An 18,324-nucleotide genomic window follows, 5' to 3' on the forward strand; every position below is an offset into this window, starting at 1 on the left:
GCAGCACTTACACCCCCAACTTCTTTTGTGGGCAGAATAACTGGACTATGTCAATCTTTATTCTACATGAACACTTAAAAATACTTTGCTTTCTCTTGCTCCTGTCACCTGACACGTGCATCTAACAAGCCCAACTCAGAAGAAGGCTCACCGTGCTCCAGAGCAAAGAAGCTAGAGTGTGTCCGACGTGAGGGGAAGAGAGAGCAGGGCAGGCAATGTGGTGGTGCCGCCGCAGACCAGCACTGAATGAAGTCTTCAGCTGGGGGGGTGGGGGTGGGGGTTGAGGACCCCCACCAGCCAACCAGGGGCCCAGAGCAAATGGGGGGACCAGGCCCCCGTGGCCCCACCTAGCTACGCCACTGGTCTATACTGCCCTGCAATGGCAAAGGGAAGCACGGGCTTCAGTAAAAATAGGCACTTGCTTCCTTTTGCCATTGCAGGGCAGTACAGCAATGTTTCTAGGACATACAAAGAGAGGAAACTGCTACTCCTTGGGATAGAGGGTGACATGGTGAGAAAGAGGCAAAATTGGAATGTATGGAAGTACAGGAAATTTTATTTTATTTTTTGTTAGAAGAAACAGTTTTGAGATGTAACAACTGTGGAGGAAGAGATCACACACCAGATTCCACACCCTCCCCCTAGCTAGTAGCCCCATCCTCCATACCAAGCAGCAATCACCAAGATCCTTTTTGCCAAACCAACCAAATAAATTAACCAGACACATAGAAAATGTCATAAACAGTTTTATAAAATATAAAACAGTGAACAATGTTTGCAAATGTGGAAGTAAGAACAGTCCTTGCCCATCCGCTGCCCAACCACACCCCTTCCCCAGTCCTCGGCTTTGAGAGGGGGGTGCATCATAGTCTGTGGAAAAGTTGGCAACCCTAATTGCAATCTAAAATTATCCATAATTCAGGTATTTCTCAATAGGTGGGATTAACTGACTTTTGAATGTAAAAATAAAACCCCAGAAAGTCAGAGACTAAACGGCAAGGTGACCAGTTAATTATATCTTACTATTCATTTTGGTGCTTATTTTAGAAGCTCTAGTCATGTTTTGGACAGCTGAAAACCAACATTTAGACATCCATATTGAATAGACATCCAAATACCGATTTTAAAAATTCAGAATATGGATGTCTAAAACTGCTCCACATCCATATGGCAAAGGGCATGGTTTGGGCAGGACTAGGGAGGGGACAAAAGATGGATGTCCAACTCCAACTGCAGAAGAGGAAGAGAAATCCATGTTCAAAAAGATGGATGTCCATATTTATACCTGGTACTTGGCACATCCAGATTACAGTAAGGTGCTCTAATTGCCACTGAATGGAGTAAGGGAAGTTACAGGAGGTATTTCTTTGTCCTTGGAAGGCTCACAATTAAAACATAAAATGAAAATAAAGTTACAAAAAGCTGCAGTAGGACTTGAATCGGCAACCTCTGGATCTCTGCCCTGGTTCTCAACAGACTGGTCTAACCATTAGGCTACTCCTTCAACTCAATGCCTCGGGGGCCATTTTATAATATGGCTGGTTCTCTGCTGCCACCTAGATGTCCACGCCCCTTGTTTTGCCCCATTTATAGTTTGGACGTTTCAGTTTGTAAAATGGATGTTCATACTGGACGTAGACAGAATTTAGACATCCATTTCTCATGTATTTTAGAAGAGGCTGTATGTAAGCAAATCCTGTTCTAAAATACATGAGGCATGGATGTCCACATCTGACGTACAGACTTAGATGTCCATATTCCGAGCTGCACATCCTCTCTCAAATTCTGCTCTTTATTGCTTAAAACCCTTGTGCATTTTGCAAGCTTCACTTCCCAGTCATTTGCCCATCATTTTCTACAGACAGACAGCAGTTTGAGAGGAATGCAGAGGAACCCTGGTCAATTTCTTCATTTTTTAGTTCTATCTCCCTGCTCCGAGTTATAGTTGGAAACCTCAATCAGGTTATTGTCAGGGTCCCGGAAGTAGACAGATGTTATGTCTCCCATAGCGCCTGTTCGAGTTACTGGGCCTTCCTCTACCATCACATCACAAGCCTGCAGTGAAGAAAGATCATCAGAATTGTGTACTTTTATTCCATTTAAAAAAACAAAATAATCTCGACAGTCTATTAAAAGAGCCTAATTTAATTGGGGGGGGGGGGGGGTGACGGGACATTTTTATCAATACATCAGTATATGTTTTTGAAAAGCTAATGACCCCACAGTGTGATATAAATTGTCCTGAACTTTCTTGAACAGCTGGGTAAAGGAAAGCAATTAGAATCCAATTTGATCTCACAATTAGAATGATATTAGAGCTAGTGTACTCCATTAATGTTTCACTTGTTGGCATTTGTTGGATATACACACAGCATAATTCTTGGTTTAACTGCCACATAATGCATTAAGGCCATCTCCATTCCACATGGCAGACTAAACAGCTATATCCACAGTAAGCCAGAAAAGGAATTAAAACCTATTATTAAATTTAAACAAAATTTACACTCAAGTAGTTCTGAATACCTGCCTCTTTCATATTCAGGCAAGAAACAAAATAGAATGCTTTCCAATGATTTCTGGGAGTGAATAAAGATGTTTTTTCATCACTTTCTTAGCTATAATATATGGCAGAGCTGGCCCAGCAGTACTGGCAAACTACGGAACTGGAGCAGGAAACTTTTGACAAACCTTCAGATGGTCCACAACAGCTGTCAAGGGTGTTTTGGTGACCAGACAAAGGTCTATAGAACCAGGGGTGGGTCTGTGAGCCTTGGGTTCAAACTCCTTGCCAGCCTCATGGAGGTTGAATTTTTGGTTTCCAAAATTTAATGCTTTTCGATTCCCCTGTCAAGGAAAACAAACCACTGGTGAACTTGGGTTTTACACTTAATCATTTGCCTTTCCAAATCTGAGCTAGAGTGTGATCTTAACAGGTAGATAAGGGAAAAGGAAATGGGACTTAATGTACCGCCTTTCTGTGGTATTTTGCAACTACATTCAAAGCATAAGGAGATGGCAAAGTCAGAAAGGTTCTTGGATGTAAAGGGAGAGGAACAAGGAGGCTACAGTGCCACTATGTGTCTCTGGTCACATCTCATTTGGGGGGCCCTTTTACTAAGCTGCAGTAAAAGGAGCCCTGCGCTAGCGGCGGCGGCCATTTCTCCAATGTGCCAGGGCCCCTTTTACCACAGAGGGTGAAAATAGGCAAAAATGAAATGGCTGTGCAGTAAGTTTGCACTTGCCGTGTTGCCATTTTGGGGAGGAGTACTTACTGCCACCCACTGAGGTGACCCACCGGCAACTGGGCAGCACGTGATGCCTGCCCAATTACCGCTGGGTAATCCCCTACAGAAATATTTTTTCAATGTTTCTGCTAGCAACGGAAATGGAGTGCGCTGGGAGGCGCAACTACCGCCGGCACCCGCGATGGAGTAGTTCTGGGTTGCCACATGGCAACCCTTTAGTAAAAGGGCCCCTTGGAGTACTGTGTGCAGTTCTAGAGACTGCACTTGAAAAAGGAAACAGATCGGATGGAGTCAATCCAGAAGGGTGCCATTAAAATGGTCAATAGTCTTTGTCATAAAGAATGTGTGGCGAGACTTAAATAAAAATCTATATACATGCACTTCAGAAGAAGGGAAGGTGAGACAGGGGAGATATAATAGAGCCATTTAAATACCAAAAGAAAGATAAAAAAAAAAATAATAACCTATGTAAAACAAAAGCAGAAGTAGGGGTGCCACCTTTACTTTTGCTGCTTAAATACCACCATGATATAAATGTATAGTAGGCAGACTTTTTTCAATGGAAAGGAGGCTCTGGAATGAGAAATCATAGAATAAGGATGAATGAGGGTAGACTCCAGAGTATTTTAAGAAAATATTTCTTTACATAAAAAGTAACAGATGTGTGGAACAGGCATCCAGTACAGGTGGTAGAGATAAAAGCAAAATCTGAATTCAGGAAACCGTGGAAAAAGCACCATGGGTCTCTCAGGGAGGAGAAGGGATTGTACAGCTGAGCACTAGTGTGGATGGGCCGACTGGATGAGCCCCATAGTTTGTTTCTCCTGCCATGTTTGTGTTTCTAAATTTAAACGCAATTGGCAGATCCCTGCCTGAGAGAAATTACATTCTACATACCTATTTGCTAAGCTGCATTAACATTTTATCACAGGTTAATTCACACCAATGTGCATTAATTGGAGCTAAGCTCATAGTTAATAAATAGACCCCATTGAGAATAACTGGGCTTCGGTTATTTAATATGTGTTAAATTATATTTACGCACATTAACGTGAGCTAACAGAGGTTAGTAAATGAGAACCTAAGTTTATATCTGAAGCACTGGAAGGTGAACTGACTTGCCCAAGGTCACAAGCCCTTACACATATAGGTTTGTAACATGGGGCAGCTAAAGGTAGAAGTGACACCACTCATGTTTGGCCATTATGAAGTCGACACCTCCACGTATAAAAAAGTAGTTCCAAATGGAAGCTGCCAGGTTGGTGTCATTTAGTTTTTCAACATGATTATTTATAAAATGGATGCTCCTGTTGCACATGTCAGCAGATACAAGTGATCTGCAGAATAACTGAAAAGGCTATGTGTCGCAGATTCTTTTCTAATTCCACCAGAACTCAGCACACCCTAAATTGGACATCTCCATTTTCATCTTTATGTTCTGTGTAAAATGTGTGTTTAAATATCTGGTTAAAGACAGCCAGATAAGCTGCCATTGAATCTATATTTTTTTAATTTATTTTTGTTACATTTGTACCCCGCGCTTTCCCAGTGAAGGAACTGAGCTAGGGTTTCACAATTCTGACCAACCAATACAAAAAAGGGCAAGTCGCCACCTGAGTCATCTTGAACATTACCTTGAAAGTCACCACTTCCATGCCGAGGACTTTGGAGTAAAAGGCTGCAGTGTCCTCAATGCTCTTCACAGTAAGCACAAGGTGGTCCAGTTGATCAATGACAAAAGGAGAGGGGCCTTTACTGTAATCCTGCCAGGACCGTACCAGTGAGCCAGGAAGGAAAGGCTAAAACAATAAAAATAAGGATAAAGGGGAAAACAAGATTAAGGGTATGAAGCTTACATTTTTAACAGAGCTATTTTTAATAGAGCTAAATATTACACACACACATACACACACACACATATATATAGATACACAGTGCACTCCATTTAAGTGCACGTCAGATAAGCGCATGCTCTGTTTAACTGCATGCCGTACTTCGGTCCTGTTTTTGGCACCATCAATTCCTATGGGAACAAACTTCGGTTTAGTACACCACTGATAAGTGCCAGATTCGCTTATATGCATGGTTTAAGACCGCTCCTCTGCAAGAAAGACTCTGCATAAGTGCACACATGGAATACGGAAGCCGATTGGCACATGACAAACGGGCGGTAAATTTGAAATCTCGTTGGTTAACTGCCACAGGCAGAATAAGCGAAAGAATGTTGTTGGAGTGTACACTGGAGTCATCGTTGTCATCGCACAACTGTAAGACTTTAACACTGGTTGAACGAACAGAAGTTCTTAAAAAATTAGAAAGCAAACAAAGTCAGGCATCTATTGCTGAAGAATATGGTGTCAATCCCAGTCAAATTTCACGTATCTTGAAGCAGAAAGACCAGCTTCTGGAAGACTGGCAAAGCAATACAAATCCACACCGTAAACGGGCGGGAAAAGCTGAGGATGTAGAAGATGCTCTTCTTCGGTGGTTTTCTCAAGTCAGGAGCAGACAGTTTCCTGTCAGCGGTCCACTGCTTATGGAGAAAGCTAATCAGCTAGCTGAAAGTCTTGGACTAACTGAATTCAAAGCCACTGTTGGATGGTTGGAAAGATAGAAGGAGAGGAACAACATAAAATTCAAGAAACAGCATGGTGAAAAACAAGACGCTGATGACTTTGGTGCTGAAAATTGGGTTGTTTCAGTTCTTCCTATCATCTTGAATGAGTTTGCACCTCGTGACATTTTCAATGCTGATGAAAACAGTCTCTATTGGCGAGCGATTCCTGATGGAACACTTGCATTCAAAAAAGCCGAAACTACAGGAAGTAAAACGTCGAAGGACCGACTGACGATCCTCCTTTGCTGCAATATGGATGGGAGTGAGAAGTTGGAACCCCTCGTCATTGGAAAGAGCAAACAACCCCGTTACTTCAAGAATATTAAGCGACTTCCTGTGTCATACGAGGCTAACGCAAATTCAAGGATGACTGGGGAAATCTGGAAGCAGTTGCTAAAGAAGTTAGACACTAGAATGCAGGCACAAAAGCGTCAGATTTTGTTGCTTTGTGATAATTGTGCTGCACACAGTGATGATGTCAGGCTGTCTAATGTCAAGGTGGTCTTCCTGCCACCAAACACTACCTCTCTGATCCAACCTATGGATCAGGGTATAATAGCCAATTTCAAACAACATTATCGGCCTCTTGTGCTACGTGGTCTGATGAGCATTACGGATGACCAGACTGGCAAGGATAAACATGCTGTTGAACTGGCTTGTAATCTATCACTGTTGGATTCCCTACATATGCAGAAAGAAGCCTGGAATCATGTTACACAGGCAACCAGTGGGCAAGCTTTGTTAGGGATGTGGAGAGGGACAAAACAAATGCAGCTGTGGCAAACGCGTCAGATGAACAGGCTATTGATATCCCAGCCAGTGTTACTGAATAGAAGTTTCATCACTACGTAGCTGTTGATTACGATCTACAAACAGCTGACTACAGCACTGATGTTGAAATATGCGCCTACACGCAGGCAACGGCTGATGATGAAACAGACAAAATTCAACAACCTCCTGTCACTTTTGCAAGAGCGCTGGAGAGTCTCAACACTGTGCGGGCCTATCTGGAGGCCACTGGATGTCAGTGCTACGACAGTTTTTCCCGTCTGGCAGACGTAGTCTATGGAACTCACAGACACAAGAGTGTACAGAGGACTATGACTGATTACTTCAAGTAAGCCTAACGTCAGTTAACGGAGACTGTATACTGTACGTATAATAAACAATACTGTACATATGTTTGTCAGATGTCAAGCTTCTTTGGGTCACAATGGTTACGTGCACGCTCCGGTTAACTGCATGTATTTCTTTGGTCCCAGACCCTTGCACTTAAGTGGATTGCACTGTATGTATATATATATATATATATATATATATATATATATATATATATATATATATATATATAACCGGATCGTGCACTTAAACGTTGTGACCCAAAGAAGCTTGACATCTGATAAACATATGCACAGTACTGTTTATTATTATATATACAGTATACAGTCTCCGTTAACTGACGATAGGCTTACTTGAAGTAATCAGTTATAGTCCTCTGTACACTATTGGGTCTGTGAGTTCCATAGACTACATCTGCCAGACAGTAAAAACTGTCATAGCACTGACATCCAGTGGCCTCCAGATAGGCCCAAACGGTGTTGAGACTCTCCAGCGCTCTTGCAAAAATGACAGGAGGTTGCTGAATTTCGTTGGTTGTCACGTGCCAATCGGCTTCCATATTCCGTGCGTGCGCTTATGCGGAGTCTTTCCTGCAGAGTCGCAGTCTTAAACCATGCATATAAGCAAATCTTGCACTTATCAGTGGTGCGCTAAACCAAAGTTTGTCCCCATAGAAATTGATGGTGTCAAAAACGGGACTGAAGTACGGCATGCAGTTAAACAGAGCATGTGCTTATCCAACGTACACTTAAATGGAGTGCACTGTGTGTGTGTATATATATATATATATATACACACACACACACACACATGCATACAGATTATTTTGAAAAAGCAAATAAAGATGATTGTAACACAAAAATAAAAGGCAACCAGAGAGGGTAAAGCAGTATACACAGATAAACAGAAAAAAAGCACAACTGGGCCTTCAAGACTGGGACAGCAGGAGTCCTTTATTGGTATGTGACCCGACACGGGCCATGTTTCGGCGTACACAACGCCTGCCTCAGGGGTCCAAGTGTAAACTCAAGGTGGGAAACTCCGTGGAATCAGCGTTACATAGGAGTTACAGCTCTATCGTTGGTGGGGAATTATACACAAGACCTTATATCTGCTTCCACGGAGTTCCCCACCTTGATTTTACCCTCGGACTCCTGAGGCAGGTGTTGTGTATGCCGAAACACGGCCCGTGTCGGGTCACATACCAATAAAGGACTCCTGCTGTCCCAGTCTTGAAGGCCCAGTTGTGCTTTTTTCTGTTTTTTTAACACAAAAATAAAAAAATAAGAGAGTATCTGTCTGGGGAAAAAAGGCAATACCAGAAGGGAGCAGGGAGAGGTGAAATGTTATGAGATGATTACCAGTGTGGCAATTTTATGCTCATCCTGGTACCTGCTAGAAGGGTCCGAGTGGATTAGAAACTGATGCTACCAAATAAGAGAACTGTAGTAACCAAAAAATAAAACCTGAAATAGAGAAGAGGTAACAGCCACCATTTTCCTCCTCAGGCCTGCTGACAGCGCCAGACACAAGCAGGGGGCAGGAAATACTGCTGGGTGTCTAGCAGAAAATGACAACTGTCAGAAAAAGTGTTTTTCTCTCAGAAGCTTTCTTCTGCTTCTATAGGCTTCCAGCTGAATCAGAATCAGAAACAAATACAGAGAGAGTGATACAAGAAACCTCGGGCTTCCCCTCATTTTTATCCCTCTCATGTAATCCTGCCATCTCAGTGACAGCTCTAAGCTATAGCTCCAGACTTGTAACCCAGTATGCATCCTAAGAATAGCCAGTAGGTGTCACTCTTGCACAATGACTGGGATTTACTCTCTCCCAGAAATAGAAAATAGAAATTGTAGAAACATGGAAAGCTGAATATAAAACAACTGCATGACTTGGATTATGTTTTGGTCAGGACTAGGGAGGGGGCAAAGATGGACATCCAGCTCCAACTGCAGACCTATTTGCTTTCTAGCTGTACGCATAGGTGAAACTTTTATATATTCTACTGTGGAATCCTATTCACTGGAGAGAAAAGAGATGTGCAACAGGGCACATACAGCCCTCAAAATCAGCTCAGAAGCAAAACACCCTTCCTCCAATCCTTTGCTTCAGTACGTGGATGAGAAGCTGCCTCACTCACACCCATGTGCTTATAAAAACCTCTTTGTGGGGGATTTTTTTTACCATTATAGAGGAAGCCAATATATTCCTATCCCTAGGATGGTGTACCTTGAGCCATTTTTTTCTGTCAGCTGATCTTACTAAATTGCGTTAAGAAAGTAACACGCCGTAAACTAAACTATGCAGTAACTGCTAGCACACAACCGTGTTAAGGGGTTATACTTTATTACAGCAGTTATCGTGTAGTAAACCACACATTTAGGAGTAAATTTTATAAATGGTGCATAAAAAAATTGGCACCAAAACCCCCCACTTAAGCGGTATTCTATAAGCCGCACCTAAAGTTCAACGTGGTTTATAGAATACATGAGAGTCATGCATAAATTTAGGCATGGACATTTGGACCAACGAAAACGTGGTTCAAATGCCCGTGCCTAAATTTACAGGTGGAGCACCATTACTCTGTAATTACATGCATAACTCAAAGCCACGTCTCCATTCCACCCTGAATCATCCAGGACCCTCCCATTTCCGAGCTCCCTTTTTTGGAGCGCGTGTAGATTTTAGGCACGGATCCCGCACCTAACTTTAGGCACATTAGACCCAATTAAATCTAATTAGTGCCAATAATTACTTGTTAAAAAGCTAATTGGCACTAATTGGCTTGCTATTCAATTAAATTTCACGCCCAAATTGAGAACACACTTAAATTTGCACATGCAATTGTTGGTGACCTTTACAGAAACAGAGGGGTATGTGCTTTTCGTGTTAGGGGCGGTGACATGGGCGTGGAAGCGTTAACCAGCTAGCACACTACATTTACCATGCCATGTGACAGGAACACTTACCTCTTCCTACAAAGGAGGCACTAAGGGATCCTTTTACCAAGCTGCGGTAAAAAGGGCCCTGAGGTAGCGGTGGGGGCCATTTTTGCAGCAGTTGCTAAAAAGCCCCTAAAAAAAGACATGGCCATGCGGTAAGATTATTCTTACCATGTGGCTATGCAGGGTGGAGCAGTTACCACCACCCACTGAAGTGGCGATAAGGGCTCCCGCAGTAACTGGGCAGTGCCGATTATTGTTGGGTTAGTGCTGCACTAGAAATTACGAAATGTAGCGCGCTCGAGGCAGAACTACTGCTGGTGGCCAGGTTGGGCCGGCGGTAGTTCCAGGTTGCAACATGGCAAACCTTTAGTAAAAAGGCCCCCTGGTGCTCTCGTGTTACTTGCAGCCAGGTACCACACACTAATTTGCATTTCAATGCCGACCAGAATTTTAAAAATGCTAGTTCCGCCCCCTCCCCAGTCACTGTATAAAATTTCCAGCTTCTGCATGGTATATTCTCACCTTAAGTACTGGTAGCTACAAATTTTACTACAGTTTAGTGAAAGGGCCCCTAAATTTCATGACCCCTGTTCAAATTTCCATGGTCCTATCAAGCCCCTCTTCTCTGGGAATTTGAGGGGGTTTTGTTCACTCCGAGATTTGTGTTGAAGGTATTTTTTCTCTGTTTTAAAATACAAGGTACAGTGACACAGATAGGCAGCAGTAATCCTTTGACTTAGGTACTGAAAACCACCACACACCCATCCTGCTGGCATTACTGGAATCTCGTTGTAGATCAGCTTACCTTCTGGCCATCTATCTACATGTGAAGAGCACCCGAACCTGCTCAGCGACTGGAGCTACTTATAGGTGCACTAGAAAAGGATGAGAAACCTCACTGTTCTTCCTTGTTGGCCTGGGTGTTCCTCTTCCTCCTCTTTTCTTTTTCACTTCCTCTTCCAATCCCCCTTCTTTCTCTATCTAGGTTCCACAAGCTCTACTCACCTCACTCAGGTGTATGTGGGGCTCCATTAGCTCACTCAGGGCATGATTAACCCTTGGCAAATAAGTGCATTGGGACCCCACCCTCACTATAATACAAATATATTTTAAAGCTCTCACAGGTAGGGTCCCAGAAATGGATCCAACTGCAGAAGACTACTAGAAAGGGAGAAAGCAGTAAGTAAGAAGCACTGCTCACAGAAACCTCCTGCCTGCTGGCAGATAATGCACAGGAGGTAGGCTGAGAGAAAAGTCAGGACTCTGTGATTCAGTGGTGTAGCCATGGGTGGGCCGGGGCCCACCCAACAGTGGCACACGTTTAGCGGTAGCTGGTGGGGATCCCGAGCTTGGCAAGCTAAAGGCTTCCCCCCATGGTAACGAAAATGCTACTCTCCACGATACCGGCACCTGTGCATGCTCAATTTTCAGTGCATACCTGTTGCAGACTGCCAAGCTGGAAAGAAGCATTTTCCTGCCAGCTGGGTGGGGGTGGGGACACTTGGTGCCCACACACTTCTTGCCTAGGCCCACCCAAACTCTGTTGTCTGGCTAAGCCCCTGCTGTGATTGTGGTTAATTGCCCCCCCACCAGCCAATTTTTCAAAGTTATTGGGGATGCTAAAACAAAGAGAAATCACCTCTCCCTGGATACAGTAAAGGAGTTTGTTCAATATTTAGGGGTGCTCAAGCATCCATACAGCTGGCTCTTATACACACACACACTTTCCTGTCAGCTGACTTCTTGCCAGGCAAAAATTTGTGGGGGCTCCTCCTAAACATATAGGCTTTAGGCGTGTGCCTAGTTTGTTTATTATTTAACCCTATGAGTTCATTGCTGCCATAATTCTGCTTCTGCTCCTAGCCCCTCTTAAGCGGCAAGCACGGAACTTCTCAGGTGGGACCAACACCAGATCAATGGAAGAAACCCCTGCCTAACCTACAGAGGACACCCAGGGGACCACTCTGCTAGGAAGAAAACGAAAAGGTACAGAAAACGTACTTACCAAGTAGTAGGCGCTTTATCGCTTTCATTTGCTTGCTACTTCAAGAGTTTGCATGTGTAATATTTCAGTTTAACTTCAAGCAATTCCTCTGTCTGCTACAAAAACTGAGGTAAGGGGGATGATGAGGCCCCAGCTCCAAGCCCTACGTTTTTTCCACCCCAGATACAAAATCTGCCCCTTCGACTAGAAATGAACAGGTGTGGATCAGAGGTGCTAGTCTCACCTTACTGCCTCGGATCAGCCCCTGCAACCGCAGCCCATGGCACAACAAGCTCCTTACAGCCATCATTTCCCCGGCACACTGACTGGGAGGTTAAACAGGAGGATCACACACACACTTGCTGTAGAGAGTTTCAGCTCACATCTTTTTTTTTTTTTCTTTCTACACTTCCTGAATCCTGATAGAGGTGGAAACACCATATGTTCCAGAGTAGTAGGGCTATAACCGTAATATCTGGTATAGAGGTACCTCCACATTTTGTGGCAGAGGTTCAAATTAGGGCAACCAGCTGTTCATTATTAATTATTATGTTGTTGTTGTTGCCCGGTGTGGCATCACCACCGCCAAATTTGGCCGGTTTAGCTCCATTAATTCAGACCCTATTCAAAGACCAGACAGTCAGAGAGATTTGGGCATGGTGCATTTTTCTTAACTGCTTCAGTTCTGTGAAATGGCGTTTGCCTGTCCCTTCATGCAGATCCTTCCCATAACAAATTCAGAGCAGGTCTGAAGAGTCATTTCTTTGGATTATCTTTTAGGAACTAGAGCCTGGGGAGCATGAAGACTGGAAATGATTCAGCTGTGAACATGTTTAATTTCTCTCTGGCTTAGCTGATTTTCTTGAGAAAGAGCTTCTATTTTCTTTTCTCACCATATATTTTATAATGCAAGTTGCTTTGATCTGTTTGTCAGAAAAGGTATTGTAAATTGCAAATGATAAATTATATGTATGTTGTTCCAAGTAGAGTAAATTGTTGAAATATATGGGGGGGGGGGGGGGGGGGGGGGTATGTCTTTTAAATTTTTCATTTCCCACACGTTTTGGGAGACAATTGGTATTGCTCTAAGGGCTCCAATTACAAATGGTATTACCACTGATTTTTTTTCCTCCAGTCATTCCACTTCAGTTTTTAAATCACAGTACTTTGAGGGGATGGGTTCAAACCATTTCAAATCGAGAAAATGTGCTTTTGCCCCTAACAATGAGCTACCAAAGGGGCCACAACATTTTGGGTATGTAGCATCTTATGTTCAGACAAATGTATTTTAACAGGTCCAGTGGTATGCCCAATGTATGTGTTACACAGAAATTGTATGAGGTATACCATATATGATGATGTGCAAGTCATAATAGAACATTTAATATAATAAACCTTGTGAGAAAGGGATGACTTCATTTCTTATGTTGCTTGGTAATTGCAGTTAGCACAAGGGTGATGGCCTTCAAACTGTGAAATAACCAAGTCCTCAAACCATAACCCAAAATGGACTAAATGACTACTAAGATTAGAACCACATGTGAATGCAATACAACAGTTCTGCAAAAAAAAAAACTGATTGAATAGCCAGCACATCCCCAGATAACATTGCTGGATTAACCCTGATTTTTAAATGTGTGCACTAGATCTTTTCCATGTTGCTTAAATTGATGTTGAGTTGAATATATATGTCTAACATAAGAGCCGACTCTGGGGGTGATGTGGGTGCTTGAGCACCCCCAATATTGAGAAAATTCCTTGTATGTGTCCAGGGAGGGGTTATTTCCACTGAACTTTGCACCCACAATATTTTTGAAAAGTTGGCTCCTATGATGTTTAACCCTTAAAAACTGACTAATAGGTAAAAGGTTGTGGAGCAAACATGGATGGTGACTATTACTAAGAGTTATTACTATGAATTCTTATTATTCTCTGCAATTGTTATTAAAGTTTTCCAGTGATGTCAGAATGAGCACACTGGTGTGCCCTTATAAGCTTAAAAACACTGAAGCATCATTATAACCGATGCAGGGCTCTTTTTACTAAGCTTACTGCAGCTTAAAATTGTACCGTGGGACACACTCATAATTTTTGCATCTACACATGCTTCCCACACGCTACAAAATAGATTTTGGGCCCCGTTTACTAAGTCGCACTGTAGGCATTCTAGCATTTTTATCCTGTCCCAGCCAATATTCAGCCAGGGCTTGCATAAGACAGTTATGTGGGCCTTTACTGAATATGGGCTGGGGCCTGCATAACATTGAAAAGGTGCCTTGCCCCTCCGATCCTCCTTCCCACTGCCTGAGAGAGATCCATACCCCACCCCACCCCCACGGCTGAGACCCAATTCCTCCCTCCCACTCAGGATGGGACCCTCCCAGACCTATCTGAAGTCCATGGGGGAGGGGATAGGGGCAGGAGTGATCCCTACCTACTACTGCCCCTAGCAGCTGCTTCTAGAAAATGGCTGCTGCGACCTTTCGCGGCAGCTCTGCAGTACACAAGACTACCATTTGAGGCTGTGACATTTTCTAGAGGCTGGTGCTAGGGGCAAGACTAAGTGAAGGACCAATCCTGAGTGGGAGGGGTGTGAGGAAAAGGTCTGGGACTGGTGGAGGGGTGTCTCTTGCCATGTCAGGGGGGTTGCAGGGAGGGAGGGGAGCAGAAGGTCTTCATTTGTCTCAGGGTGGAATGAGGGCCTCTACATGTGCTTTAAGGGATGAGAAGGGAGGATCGGAAAGGGGATCCATACACTTAGGCCAGAACCCCTGATGCTATGCAAATGCTGGCCAATAATTAGTGCTGACACCCACATAGGTGTCACCAGTGCACCAACCTCCACCCCCCCCATCCCCGATGTCATCGCCACCGCCGCTCCCGCCCCCCTCCTTATTGGGCCCCCTGCACTGACATGAGAGCGCCTCTCACCTCCGTGTGGAAGCTCTGCAGGCAGCAGCAGAGCAATCTGCTGCTGCCTGCAGCGCTTCCACACGGAGGTGAGAGGCGCTCTCATGTCAGTGTAGGGGGCCTAGCACGGAGGGGGGAGGGAGCAGCGGAGAGAAGGGTACCTGAACATGGGGGGAGGGCAGGGGGGAGAGAGGAGGGTTGCTGGACATGGGGAGAGAGCAGGGCAGAGAGGAGGGTTGCTGGACATGGGGGGAGGACAGGGGAGAGAGCAGGGTTGGTGGACGGGGGGGAGCCAAGGGAAAGAGGAGGGTTGCTGAATATGGTGGGAGGGCAGGGGAGAGAGGAAGGTTGGTGGACGGGGTGAGGCCAGGGGAGACAGGAGGGCTGCTGGACATGGGGGGAAGGCAGGAGAGAGAGCAGGGTGGGGGGGGGGGAGGCCAAGGGAAAGAGGAGGGTTGCTGGATATGGGGGAGGGCAGGGGAGAGAGCAGGGTTGGTGGACGGGGGAGAGGCCAAGGGAAAGAGGAGGGTTGCTGAATATGGGGGGAGGGCAGGGGAGAGAGGAGGGTCGGTCGATGGGGTGAGGCCAGGGGAGACAGAAGGGCTGCTGGACATGGGGGGAGGGCAGGGGAGAGAGCAGGGTTGCTGAGGCCAAGGGAAAGAGGAGGTTTGCTGGATATGGGGGGAGGGCAGGGGAGAGAGAATGGTTGGTGGACGGGGGGGGGGGGGAGGCCAGGGGATACAGGAGGGTTGCTGGACATGGGGAGGGGAGGGCAGGGGAGAGAGGAGGTTTGCTGGACATGGATGGATGGAGGTGAGAATTATTACATTTTGCAAAACATAAATCTCGCCTGTTTTAACGGGCTTAAGGGCTAGTGTATATATAAATAGTTTCATGTGTACTGTGCTGATATCTTAAGTATCATTTGTTATGAATGTTCATCCACGCTCTCTGATATTTATATTCCATTGATATTTCTGTTCTATGATTGTTCTAGTGTACTGTTTTACTGTGTAAGGTTCTGTCACTGTAACATGTTATTCCTATTGCTAGGATTGAATTTGCCTATCTCCACGTTTAGCTCATTTATTGTTTTTATGCATATATTTGGTCATTTTACTATTGCTATGCTTTTAACACAATTGTAAATTTTACACTCTCTGTACCTGGATGAATATTTTCATAAAGACAGTTAAAAAATACCAATAAATAAATACAATGGAGATCTATCACAGTGTCTACATCTGAAGTCCTATGAAGTGAGGCACAGGTGCCTATGAGTGATTTTCTTTTCCAGCCCACTCCCTTCTAGCTGATGCCCATTAAAGTAACTTTATGTGATTTTTAGAACAACAAATGGACTAACAAAATAGAATGATTTATTAATACTACAAAGAACAGTTTCCCTTGAAAAATAACTGGCTGAAATTCTTAAAACATTTTACAAAAGCAACAGAAACAACATGTATTCAACTAAATATTTAAACTCTCCTTACAAAAATAGCTCAGGGTGGGTTACATGAAAATAGCAACACACAACATCTCATTGTACCTTTAAAACCACTAGATTTTTAACAATAACAGCTGTGATATAAAATCCTATAAACTGCTATAGAGCAAGTGCAGATGCTGTTGCACAGTTATGAACATTTTTGTCTGCTTTGTATGCAGTGAGGCAATACTGGCTGCAAATGAATCATGTTCACATTTATTGCAATGCTATAATTGACCACCACACCATTTCTGCCAACCTACGTGCAGTTTTTAGAACGCTGTTTATTACTGTTTGTTAAATGGAAAACCTTGTTTTCAACTCGGTTCTAAATATGGGCATAGAAATTGACTTGCCAAATGCCACACATATAATTAATGGTAGAGAAAAAAATGGTAGAGAAAGTTTGAATTGCTGAACTATCTCTTGGATTCAAATTTAGGTGTTCCCACATTGCTGAAAGTGTATCACTGAATGCTTTGACTTATCAATACCTGACTCCACTATTAAAATCACAAAGACAAATGTTCTACCAGGCAGTAAGCAGTAAAGTTACCCCGATAAAGTTATCTGAATAACTGTAACCAGATGTGGCAGGACTTATGCAGATAAGTCTGTTCTTGAACAAAATTGATTTAAAGTTATCTGGATAACTTTATGACAGGTATTTTCTCAATGAGACTTACTTGGTTTAAGTTTAGCCCAACAGCATTGACTAGTGTTGTCCATCCAAACTATAACTGCATTTCTACAATGTCTTTAACTCTGCTTCTTCTCTTCCTATTAAATTTTGTGCTGCAAGGAAGGATTTCACAAGCCAAAGATTTGCTTCGGTACCTCCCAAACTTACTAAAACCTGTCTGTTTAGGGTCATGCATTCCACCTTTCTGTGGTTCAACCAATGTGCTTTACATATGCAGGGGGATTCTATAAATGGCACTTAAAATTGTGAGCACAAATTTGGGGGTGTGCCCAATTTGCACATGTAATTTAAGTAATGAGCCTGTTAGCGTGAATAATTGGGTGCTAACAATCAATTATTGGAACTAATCGGCAACAATTTGGATTTATGCGTGCATCTTGCTAAGCGCTATTCTATAAAGATGTGCAAATAAATCCTTTAGCATGCAACGAAAGGGGGCATGGCCATGAGAGGGGCATGGGCGGGTCAGGGACATTCATTTAAGATGAGCACACTATTATAGAATTTGGGGGATCCACACCTAATTTAAGCATGAGGGTTCAGTTGGTGTAACTCCTCGCACCTAAAAGTTGAGCATGGATCCCGGCACTATGCACTTCTATTCTCTGCATGGCGCCCAACTCGGAGAGCTGTTTATACACTACCGTGCAGCACACATTTTATTCAGTACCCAAATTTGGGTACCATTTGCAGAATTTAGTGCATTATGTACAGGTTCTCTCTCCATCCCTAGTGGACTTACACTCTAAGTCCCCAGTTTTGGATTACTCTTGATGCCAAGTTCAGCTCTGCTGACAGCTCAGTAAAGGAAAATGATTCTTTCTTTATGAAGACTTATAAAGGAGGAGTTTTAGTTACAAGTAAGACTTCTTAAGGAAGGTTTCTATTTCTGCAGGGAATTTGTTCAATTGCATTTTTGCATGGCTGCATGCAGTATTTTGCCTCTAATACGGAAGGAAGGATAGTGGCTGCTATGCTAATGGACTAACACAACAATAACACTTACTTATTTCTACAAGGAAATCAAAGCAAGAAAAAAATCCACATAAATAGTCCTAGGGGGCTTTTGAAGACACATGACTGTTTGCCGAGGTAGGGCCTTCTCTGGAGTTTTTAATAAACTTGAAATAAGGGGCCCTTTTACAAAGGCGTGCTGAAAAATGACCTGCGGTAGTGTAGATGTGTGTTTTGGGCACGCTCAGAATAATTTTTCAGCGCACCTGTAAGAAATGCCTTTTTTTAAAATTTTTGCTGAAAATGGACGAGCGGCAAAATGAAAATTGCCACGTGGCCATTTTGGGTCTGAGAC

The 18,324-nt window shown here is 43.6% G+C and overlaps 1 protein-coding gene across 1 annotated transcript; it reads right to left on the minus strand.

Annotated features, from left to right (window-relative positions):
* Nucleotides 1–1,400: 1,400 nt before the first annotated feature.
* On the minus strand, nt 1,401–12,338 carry GLOD5 (glyoxalase domain containing 5). The gene is made up of 4 exons (XM_030209176.1): nt 12,155–12,338; nt 4,880–5,044; nt 2,689–2,844; nt 1,401–2,055 (listed from the first exon to the last, which is right to left on the minus strand). Exons 1-4 carry the CDS (start codon nt 12,218–12,220, stop codon nt 1,909–1,911), a joined length of 534 nt encoding a protein of 177 aa, XP_030065036.1. The 5' UTR covers nt 12,221–12,338; the 3' UTR covers nt 1,401–1,908.
* Between the last annotated feature and the right edge of the window lie 5,986 nt (nt 12,339–18,324).

The sequence above is a fragment of the Microcaecilia unicolor genome, chromosome 7 (assembly GCF_901765095.1).
Source record: "Microcaecilia unicolor chromosome 7, aMicUni1.1, whole genome shotgun sequence".
Lineage (NCBI taxonomy): Eukaryota > Metazoa > Chordata > Amphibia > Gymnophiona > Siphonopidae > Microcaecilia > Microcaecilia unicolor.

Excerpts from the sequence above, each read along its gene's own strand:
- GLOD5 (XM_030209176.1), bottom strand. The coding sequence starts at position 12,220 with ATGATGGCTGTAAGGAGCTTGTTGTGCCATGGGCTGCGGTTGCAGGGG. Across the intron at positions 5,045-12,154 it reads GGCTGATCCGAGGCAGTAAG|CCTTTCCTTCCTGGCTCACT; the intron begins GTGAGACTAGCA and ends TTATTGTTTTAG. Across the intron at positions 2,056-2,688 it reads CTGTTGTGGACCATCTGAAG|GCTTGTGATGTGATGGTAGA; the intron begins GTTTGTCAAAAG and ends TCTTCACTGCAG.